Here is an 11,341-nt window from a genome sequence, read left to right as displayed (position 1 = left end):
TACAAGATACTGTATGATATAAAATACAACCAATTTGTATGACCAACCTTGATCTTTGGAATAACAGGATATTGCATGATAAACAATACAATGAATCTACACAACATAGGAATAAACCTAATCTAAACACCACAATCAAGTCTGAAAGTGATTTTTTTCTCTTCTGAAGGACTGTGAGCGCACAATTGGTACTAAACTGAAAATAAAAATTTCAGGGGAGTTGCAGCAGACATGCCAACATTCTTAAGCCCCTAATAGGGAGATTTCCCCACAGAAATCGGGAGAAGGTAATTTCCCCATAGGATTACATTGGCAATATAGTTATTTTAGTCGGGAGACAGTAAAAAATAGAGCTATTTTTAGTTGAAAAATTGGGAGTCTCCCACCCAAATCGGGAAGGTTGGCATGCATGTTGCAGTGTTTATGGGACTATATAGTTGTGGATTGTTCAAGTTGATCACTTGGTTTTCTTCATGGACAATAATACATTGGACTTCCAAAGACATTGGGCCTCATTACAAGTTTGCCGGTCAGGTAACAACGGTACCGGTAAGCTACCGGTATCGTTGTTACCTGACCGGCAAACTAGGAGTTCTGCTCGCGGGTGCCTTCCTGCCTGCCAGGTCTGACCTGGCGGGCGTACCGGCACCCGTGAGCAGAGCATGTCGGATGCACCGGCACCATTCAGGAATGGTGTCGGTGCAGCCGACCTCCCCATTTCCATTGAGCCCTATTGGGCTCAAATGGGAATGGGGAGCATTTTTTGCAGCACCTGGGAATGGGCAATGCAGACATGCCAACATTCTGAAGACCCTGAGAGGGAGAGTTCAGCACCGAAATCGGGAGAATGCATTTTCCCCATAGGAATGCATTGGGGATATTGTTATTTTCGGCAGGAGACAGTAACAAATAGTACTGTTTTTAATGAAAAAAATCGGGAGTCTCCCGCCTAAATCGGGAGGATTGGCATGTATGGCAATGAACCAGGTCCGGCAGGACCGTAATGACCCAGTAATTGCCCATTCCTGGGCACTTAAAAAAGGATACCGGTAGCAGCCGTGCCTGTTCTACTGGCCCGGCTACCGCCAGTATCGTAATGAGGCCCGTTATCTACAATGGGACTCTTAGTTTTTTGGCTTTGTTATTGTTTATTATTGGTTTGGTTAAAGCTGCTCCAGAAGTAATGTATAAGAGAAAGCATAATCCTTAGCCTCTGTGTCTTTAATAGAAGTGTGACTTTCTGGAATGAATGTGTTGAAAATCTGACTTGCCTGCTGTGTATTATCATATTTCTATTTTTCACAGATGAAAAAGTTGAAGGGAAAACGCCCCTTCCAAGATGGCCGCCTAGACATGCCGTCTTGTCCGTCCTCTATGTCTACAGATCGACTGTCCACACTAGATAGAGACGGGCATGGAGGCTTGCAGTGGAAGAAGGCGGTGCTAGAAAGTTGCCTGGCTAGGACTTCTCCGGAGGCGGGAGGAGCATTGGGTCTGTGTCGCTGCTGGTGATGTTTGCCTGTCAGCACTCTTTCCTCGTCTGCATCTGTTCCACTTTTTATGGACTATGATCAGAAAGGAGATCACAAGGTCTTACCAGGAGGTAGGTACAAGTGCAGTTACACTTTTGTGTTTGCATGACCATGGCAGCACCATTGATCCTGGCAATGCCGGTCTTGTATGCGATCCCCCATCCCGAGTTCCTATCTCTATTCGCCCAATGGCGGAGCGGTGTCCCCGGGCAATGACACTATTTAGCAAGAACGAGCAAACTTGACACCCGGGTAGCGCGGGATGAGCCGAGCTGCAAGTGTCTCTCCGCACAGGAAGGCGGTGGGCTGGTGGCGTGTTGATGCAAGCCATGACACCACCCGACCGCCGAGCTATCCTCTTACAAATATCCACCTGTATTATGTATGTGGTGTTTATGTTTTATATTGCGCCGCGTGCAAAAAAAAAAGAGGCTGCAGGGCGCTCTGCGTGAACCGGACGGCACGTTACGGGACCAGGACAAGCGGAGGAAGTTGGGGAAACGCCGGTATCCCAGAAGTGTGCAGGTTTTCTCACATCGGATCCCATACTTTGATGTGCAGCTGAGTCCTACAGTGCCGTCTCAGCGTTTTATTAACATTTGCTAATCACTCCGGCATCTGCTTCGCCATCATATCCCTAACCTCCTCCGACCCCCCGTTAAATAAGGGATTAAAGACTCCAAATGTGGATTATACGGTTGTCGCGAGGCAATAAAGACTTCCGTTATCAGAAACAACCAGGGTTTGGCAAACGTATGCCAACTTGCAATTTCCGTTATGCGTGGCTTTGTGACTATTTTGTTCCTTACATTTAATATTCGAACTGTCTTGACTTGATGTTTTGTTTCTTGCTTCCTCCTGTGCAAGACATTTTCCAGTTATGGAAATGAAGAATCTATCCCATATAAATAAGCAAACCAATATGCAGCCGCAATGTGTTATTTATAGCACCCTCGTTAAAATCGCTTTGAAAGGCGGTTTTGTAGTTTTTAATGAATTGAGAGGTTCCTGGTCTTTTGCACTAAATTCCAACATAATGCAAAATCAATATACTGTGCAAAGTTATTGCAGTGTATACCCATCGCAGGCAGGAGCCATGTACGCCATTCCATGGTCCAGACTAGGTGCTCTGGTACAATACCGGTGGTGAGTTGGCACAGTATAAAAGCATGTTAACATAACATTCGCTTACTACAGATGAGCGGTGATGTTGCACTTAGATTGTACTAAAAAAACATAATGAGCAGTTTTTTTTATCTATATAGTTCATCTTTATGTAATACACAGATCAGCAGCGGCGTACCGAGGATTGTCCAACAATTGGGGCCTGAAGCTAATGTAGTTGGATCCACTGCAGTGACATTAACATCTGTAAATGCGAACGCCTTGCCCACTCGGGCCCTAGCCTGTCTATGCTACTGTATATCGAATAAAGTACCCATTAATGTACGTTTATAAGAATAATACAAGTCACTGAGGAGTTCCGTGACCAAATGGAGGAACAAGGCCGAAGTCTGAGTTCTTTACGTACAGTGGTGGGTATTTTATTCCTTATACTGCATGGCCACACGCTGTCAACTACTTTACAGAGATCTTCCATTTGCTGTTCCATATCTTTGATGTAGAACGTGTTTAGATTTAAAAAAGCTAAGATGCAGCTTTTAATGTGGTGTGAAAAAATGGAGCCGTTTAATAAAATGAATCGAAAAACGCTTTCATTTTGTGCTTTAAAATAAGTTTAAAACATGCTGATTCTTGCTCATATGTGTTTAAAATCCAGAAGTGCACAAATTAAACCATCTACTTTAAACCGATCCTGTCTGCAAAATGTCACAGAAAAATATTTTACAAACCCACAATTGGAAAAGCTTGTCACAGCTTTAAATGCAGCAGTGACAGCTGGAGTGCTGCTCTGTGCTGGCTCAAGCAGTAGGCATTGTGATGTAATAACTGATTACAGAGCAGTTGTGGTGTAATTTACTTACTACAGGTCAGTTGTTATGTGACAGCTAGCCTATAATAACATTATTTCCAGGCTTTTATACAGAGATTGTAGGCTGTCATGTTTTATAGTACCATAGAACACGGCTACACAATTTGTATTCGTCATGTTATGTACAAATATAATAAACATCCCAGATCACGTTATTTATGTTAAAGGTTCCATCTTAAAAAACGTTACTTAGAATGAAAAGGTTAAGACTTAAGATGCCAAAAAGATCCAGCAGCATCAGCGTATCTATGGAAGTTTCACTGCTTGCAGGTTCCCATGGGATATCCTGCGCAGCCAGGGGAAGATTAAGGGTGCTAAATGCAGCACCACAGGATTTCCTGTAGGCTGTGTCACATGAATATAGACCCCCATTTAGACCATGAGACCTACAGTTTTATCTGTTTTGTAAAAATGATGGGCTCAGAATTAGGATGGCCAGATTTCTCCATGACACAGGAAAACGACTTTTCCAATCCTAGGCTTTTACGTGCCCAACTAATACATTCTGGGGGTTGTGATCAACAAATTGGATTTAAGCACCCAATGTCAATGATTTGTAAAAGGAAAGCCAATGATTGGAGAAGTGGGGTCTGGATGACTTGGCCTCACACAGAGGGGCACATTTTCTTTTCATCTGTAGATTAAGGCTAATTTGTTTCACTCATTTTCTTTGTGACACAACTATTTTCTGTCAGACTAGCTTGGAATGAAAAAAAAATAAAGTAAATTAAAACTGGTATTGTAAATTCAAATTTGGAATAATAGCGAAAACGGCTCATTGTATACTGCACCTTAAAAGCTACGATTGTTAAAGGAATGAGAAGAGAATGCACAGACTGGATTGGCTGTTTTGGTCCTCATAATGTTTGTGCCGTTTATGTGGTTTTTCAGGGCTTGCAGGTGGGAATTGACGTACCTCCCTTGAGGTGAACTTTAAATCGGTTACCTGTTAGGGCCAGATTTGCATATAAAGTCCTCTGTCTTATCCTTGACTGGGCCGGCACATCCCTGGCATACTAAAGTCTAGGGGCTCAGCATACCACTGCGTTCTTTAGATTCTGCCACCCAGATACATGCCATCAGAACAAAGAGTTTTGGAGTTTTCGCTCCCAGACCTACTATAAAACTCTCGTCCTATGCGCATTCACTCTTTACCAACCTCGATGGCATTCAGAGGGCTTTAAAAATATTTTGTATTGTGAGTTGTCATTTTGCACAAGAAGCGTCTGTCTGCAGTAGCCTCACCTTATAAATATTTCACACATTTGCAGAGATTAATGAGTGAATCGATTTTGTATCGGGTTTCATACTTTTAGCTGCCAGTTTACAGAGAGGTCTCTAAAGCGGGCATGCAACCCTTTGAGGTATCTTGCCACTAAGTTAAGATCCTCCGTTTTTTTTTTTCCCCCACCAAAACTGTGACGGTTTTTAGGTAGCATTAATGGCCCAAAATGTCGCCCTCAGAGTTCCGACTCCCGAAATTCCAACTTTTATTTTCCCGACCCGGGTATGGGATATAATAGTATGGGGGAGTGCGAGGCGTCTTCCCCCCGCATATGAATGTGGTGTAAAGGGGTTTAAAAAAAAGTCTGCATTTTCGGCCGTCGGAATTCTGGGTGTCGTAGAGATCACATAGATCCCATCAGTACGTGTTTGCATGTGCATGCAGCCTAAGCTGCCACTAAACTTCAACAGCTTGCTGCATGCCCACCAATCCGCTGGAAGCTTCAGTCAATGATATGGTGAGCAACATTTGTCTTCCAGTGGCTCGGTGCCCCCACCATTGCAGTTTTTGAAAAAAGTCCAAAGGGTAGGTGCCTTTTTGCTTCTCTGGTCCATTGGCACTGAGTAACTTCCTGTTCAGCAACATTCCCATGACTGGTCTAAATATCTATCAACATTACACACCAACTCTTTGCAGGTAGTAATTTATCCTCCAGGCGCACGGCATGGCATGGTTAGGGGATGTTTGAGGAGAATGTAATCAAACCTACAAAATGCCATTATTAAATTGTGTCGCATGTTCTTCTAGCCAGAGCTAAACAAATTTATCTGAGATCCAGCACTTAAGCACTGCTAACAAAGTGCAGTCAAACATCTTGTTGTGTTCTTGTTTATACCTGCGCTTCCTCCGGTGTGCATATGTTTGGAATTTGGAGTGTTGTAGTGAGAATGTGGAAGCAGAGGCTCGGGGAGAAGCGAGAGGACGGTTGAGAGAAAGAGTGGATGCGGGGGGAACGCAGGGTCGTTGGTGAAATAAAGACATTGAACTCACCTCTGGATACGATCCCGTTATTTATCAAGTACAACATTTTGGCGACGAGGCCAATGACCCACGGAACCCGCGCAGAGAGCACTGCTGCCAAGTACAAGCAGATGCTTCCTCCGAGTTGATCCACCGAAAGGTCAAGAGTAATTGATTTCACAAGTAAGGTGCGCAACGCTAACCGTCTAGCAGCAGCGACCAGAAGCATAATATACAAATAACTTTCTCCCATAAATTATTACCAGCGCGGGCGAAGTGGATCTGTTAAACAAGATGATGATGATGATGTCGTAAACACTAGAGGAAAGGTCCTAAACGCGTCACAGAAATGTGCCGCTATCTTGGATACAATAAAGCAGAGTCGGGCGGAAATCCAGCTCTTCCTCCTCACAGTACTAACACATTTAAATTAGACATACAGGATAAATACAAAACTTAAACATTGCAGAAGTAGATAAGAGAAAGGATGCAATGAATAACAGTACATCCTCCAGAAAGCTTTTTTTTTTTTTAACCAAATCCTGGTCAGCCAAGTGTGGTGTGGCCAGAATGGAGGGAGTATTGGAAAAACTATTTGAAGACAGTGGAACAAGATGGGTCGTCCCCACAGAAGAAAAAGGTTACTGTTATTACATGCGTTGGGGCTTGAAGGTCAGTGTAAATATAGAGAATTACCAGAATTGTTGGGAGATGAAGCTGGTGACGTGGATGAATATGAACGAGCACTAAGATCATTAGACAAATACTATACCCCAGAGGTAAATGTTGCAATAAATAGGTACAACTTTTACACAAAATCATAAAAGGAGGACGAAACGATTGAAGAATATGTGCCAGCTCTAAGAAAATTATATCAGACTTGCCGTTTCGGCACAGGCATCACGCCGGATGAACTGATTAGAGACCAGATTATTATACACACCAGAGATCCCTTGATACAAGACAGATTGTGGATGGTGGGTAACCCCACATTGCTGGAAGCTGTAGCTATAGCAAAAAAGGGTGGAACACACGCACCTCTGTTCGAAAGAAATGAAGAGCAAGAAGATGGAAGCATTGCAAGCTCAGTGTTGGGCAAGATCAATCTAAGCCAGCTCAAGAGTCTGGAGAACACTCCTCTGTGAATGTTGTGAGGACCAAAAGAGAAAAGGAAGAAGCAGCTGATGAATCCAGTGGGAGAAGTTATAAACCTAAAGGCCAAGATTGTAGAGAAAACAAAGGAAACATGAAAAAGCAGTGGTTCAGGAATGAAGACGGAGACAAGGACAGGTGCTATTATTGTGGCAGAGTGGGACATTATGCCATTTCAAGGGACTGTCCGACTATTAATCAAACGTGTACGAATTGTAGACTGAGGGGACATTTCGCGGTAGTCTGTAGGAATAAGAAAATGGTGTTGGTGATACAAGATGAAGCGGATTCCGTGGAGGAGAGAGTAGTAGTATTTCGTGGAGCAGCTGGCAAGGAATTAAAGTGCCCCAGATGTGACATTGTGTTGGAGAATTGGAGGCTAGGCTATCAGTCATGGTGGACAGTTGCTTCCCGTACACCAGAATTACAGCCAAGACATGGGATAGGTTGGCACATGAAGGCTTGAAAGCAAAAGTGTGTCCACCAGACATTAAGAATCCTGGAGGATTCGAGGGTCCAAAAATTCTCATCAGAGGCTGGTTCAAGAGTGCTGTACAGTTCAAAGGTTCCCAAGCGGATATCAAGGTTTATATGACAAAGAAGGGTGTAAATGTACTTCGCTGGAGGGATCAGGCAGTGTTGAAAATACGATTAGATCCTTGCGAAGAGGAATCAGTGCTGTTAGTGAAGAGCAGCAGTGGAAGGAAACTTGAGAAAGGATACTGGTGACGTATTTCAAAAACAGTTGGGATTGTTGGAGAACTATGCTCACAAGATAGTTTTTGAAACTGGGAGCAAGTCCTGTTGGCATAGCAAAGCCAGGCCTATACCATTCGCTTTGGTGGATGGGGTCGAGCAAGAATGAAACAGACTTGAGAAGGAGGATGTTATAGAGAAAATAGTCATCCCAATGGGTGAGTCCCATTGTCGTTGCAGTAAAGAAAAATGGGATGTTGAGGATTTGTGTGGACCTCGGGGATTTGAATAAGAACATATTGGTGGACAAATATCCGTTACCCATTATTTCAGAGCTATTGAACTGCATTGAAGGAGCAGATACATATAACACGCTGGATTTGTCCAATGCACATCATCAGATTAGTCTCACTGAAGACTGCAGAGATCTTACAGCATTTATTACACAGTTTGGGTTGTGATGTTTGGTTTGGCCTCTGCGGCCCCAGTGTTTCCAAGGGTCATGACCCAAGTACTCAAAGGATTTAAGGGGAGATTAGTTTACCAGGATTTTTTTTTTAAACAATTTTTATTATTTTTTTAACACACCAAACTTAACCAACACATCAGACATTTCCGTTTGCTAGCTTCTTAGTTTACATTTACATGTTACACATTAGTCCTACCTCCTCCCTCCCCATTAACTCGAGCTCCTGCTTGGATGCCTCAGATTTTATTTCACTTTGGTTAATCCCCTTCACTGTTCTCAAGACGTATCGTATTCACTGGGTTCGACGTGGGAGAGTCCCGACATCGTGGCCACCGTTTGTCTCCATGCTATCAGGGGTCCCGCTTCCTCCTCCCCTCCCCTACTAACTGCTTCGTACCATGCCGCCATTTCAGCATCTGCCCATTTCAGGAGATCATTCCACCACACCTCTAATCTAGGTCTTTGGGCTGCTTTCCAGCCCATAGCAATTCTCTGTTTGGCCAAGATGTAGGCCAGATCTTTCAGTTTACTGATATGCTTTAGGTTGCGTGGTCTGGTAAATCCCCCCCTCCCCTCCCCAACATGCATGCCCTTACTGATTCCACCTCTAGGTTAATCCCCTTTTGGGACAGGCGTTCCACCCAGAATCTTCCCACCTCCGGGGCACGCCCAGAACATGTGAAGCATCCCGGCGCCCACTTCCCCGCACTTGGGGCATTTCTGTACTGCTGTGCTTCCGAACCTGGCGATTTTACTGGGGGTCATGTATGCCATATGGGTGACATATAACTGAATTTGCTGCAGCCTCGCATTCCTGGACATCTTCTTATATCTTTGGGCTCTTTCCCACTGCCCATCTTGCATAGGTTCTCCCACCACCTCCTCCCAATCCCGCCTCAGTTGGAGCAACTCCTTACCCACTCTAGACATCAATGGTTCATAAATTTGGGATATTTCGTGCCCACCCTCTGACATATCATAAATCGTTTTAATGACAGTATCAGGTTGTTCTGTTAGTACTGCCTCGGGCCACTTTTCTCCCACTCGTTTAATGGTTCTAGTATACGTAATATATTGTCCCTTGTGTACTCCGGTTTCTTTCATTATCTTTTGGAAGTCTAGTGCCTCCCCCTCTTGCCATATATCTCCTAGGGTCGCGAGGCCCACCGGTTCCCAGAATTTACGGATCACTTTCATCAATTGCTCATCCTTTTCACATAGCGCCACGAGTGGCGCCTGCGTGGAGCATGGGGTCGGGTTTCCCACCACTTGGCACGCTTTGCGCCATGTTTTCCAGCCTAGTTCCAGCAATATCGCTCGCCCTCGCAGCTCTAGTTTAGGTAGCCAAATCAGTTCTTTTAAGAAGAATGGGTCACAGTCCCTCCTCAGCAATCTAGCTTCTGCTGTCTCGTCTTCGCACAACCATATAGCTACGTACTGGAGCTGCCCCGCCAGGTGGTATATCTCAAAATTCGGCAGGTTTATGCCCCCTCTATCATACGTGTTCTGCAATTTCCATAGAGCCAACCTGTTTCTAGTGTAAAAGCACATAAAGCCCCTGCATAAGCTCTGGAGTTTCGTGAAGAAGAGTTTGGGGAGCATATATGGGATATTCGTGAAGAAGTGTAGTAGCCAAGGCAGGACCACCATCTTGAGCAAGGCTGCCCTACCCACCGCGGCCTGGGGGAGTTTCACCCAGAACCCCACGCTGTTCTTGATGCCTTCCACTGCTCTTTCCTTGTTGTATTTATATTCGTCCACAATCGTGTGTTTATATATTTATCCCCAAGTATCTGAATGTTCTGGTCTGCCAGGGTATCTGCAGGATAGGTAGGTTCCCCTGTGGAACTCCCCTATATTTCCCCACGGGGAACATGCATGACTTCTTAGGGTTTACTGCTATGCCCGAAAGGGTCGCATAGCGCTCCATCACTTCCAGGACATACTGCAAGTTTTCCTCTTGGAAGCGCAGGTATAGCAGCATATCATCTGCGTACAATGATATCCAGTGCGGTCCCCAATTCGTGTGGACCCCTATCTCTCCGTACTGCTGTTTGAGACATATCGCTAGCGGTTCTAGTGCAAGTATATACAGCATGGGGGACCAGGGGCAATCCTGTCTCGTGCCCCTGCTAAGTTGCTATGTATCTGAAATTATCGCTCCCGTTTTGACAGTTTACCAGGATGATATCATTGTACATGGAAAGTGGGAGCATGAACATGATGAGAGGTTGCAGAGTGTGTTGTCAAGATTGAATGAAAGACGGTTTAAAGTGGAGAAGAACAAGTGTAAGTTGAGGTCGAAGTTGACTATTTAGGACATGTGGTCAGTGGGAAGGGTTATAAACCCAAATTAGCTATCAAAGATGCACCAGATCCTAAGAGCAAGGAATAACTCAGATCATTTTTGGGTCTTTGTGAGTTTTATAACAAGTTTGTACAGAATTGTGCCAGTTTAACGGAACCCATGAGAAGATTGCTGGAAAAAGGAGGTCAAGTTTGAGTGGGATACAGAGTGTGAAAAATAAGCAGTGTATCAGAAACACCTTATGTGAATCAATGGATTTGGGTGGATTTGTGTTTGGAAACCAAACCAAGATCACGGTTGATGCCAGTGGGGTTGGTTTGGGAGCCGTTCTTTCACAAGTCTTGGAGAATGGAAGTGAAAAGGTCATCTGCCATGACTCTAGGGCAATAATGGACACCAGGCCTCCAGATAAGGTGCGTACCCGGCCTTTTTACGCATGATAATACGACTTCTTCATTTTTTCTGTGCACATTTACACACAAGTTTAGAGCAGAGGGCAGTACAAAGGTCACGTTAGTTGGCAGAAACCAGAAGGCTTGTTTTGATTTTTATCTACATGGATGTGATTGCAAGCCATGGATAAAAGCCTCTGAAACAGAATGAAGCCTTTCAAAAAAAGAAACTGCACACTGTGATAAAAGGAATGGTTTATTTCCATTCAGCTTCTGCTGTGTTGTTGCTCAGTGAGCAAACTGAAGCACTGTGCATATTTATTTTCGTAGAATTTTAGGATTGAAAAATTAATAAAATGGAAAACTAAGCTGCAATTGAGAATTCATATTTTGTAACAAATTATGCTTTTTTTCCCCAGTGAAAGCAAACCAGTATTATTGCACAATTGTATTTTTCAGAGATCCTGTGCTGTGTGCATAATGCCAAGGCAGATCATGTTTACACTTATAATTTAATTAACACTCTAATTATAAAAAACAGTATGTAAAATGAT

General features: G+C 44.0%; 1 protein-coding gene across 1 annotated transcript in view; it reads left to right on the top strand.

Annotated features, from left to right (window-relative positions):
- Window positions 1-1,382: 1,382 nt before the first annotated feature.
- PACC1 (proton activated chloride channel 1) overlaps window positions 1,383-11,341 on the top strand; it is a 304,382-nt gene continuing 294,423 nt past the window's right edge. The window contains exon 1 of the mRNA XM_069608530.1: window positions 1,383-1,603. Within this exon, the coding sequence (XP_069464631.1) occupies window positions 1,568-1,603 (36 nt within the window). The 5' untranslated portion in view covers window positions 1,383-1,567. The remainder of the gene's footprint in view (window positions 1,604-11,341) is intronic.

The sequence above is a fragment of the Ambystoma mexicanum genome, chromosome 4q (assembly GCF_040938575.1).
Source record: "Ambystoma mexicanum isolate Mex_15411 chromosome 4q, UKY_AmexF1_1, whole genome shotgun sequence".
NCBI classification, from domain to species: Eukaryota; Metazoa; Chordata; class Amphibia; order Caudata; family Ambystomatidae; genus Ambystoma; species Ambystoma mexicanum.
The sequence above is the reverse complement of the archived record's forward strand: the minus strand, read 5'-3'. Positions and strand labels throughout refer to the sequence as shown.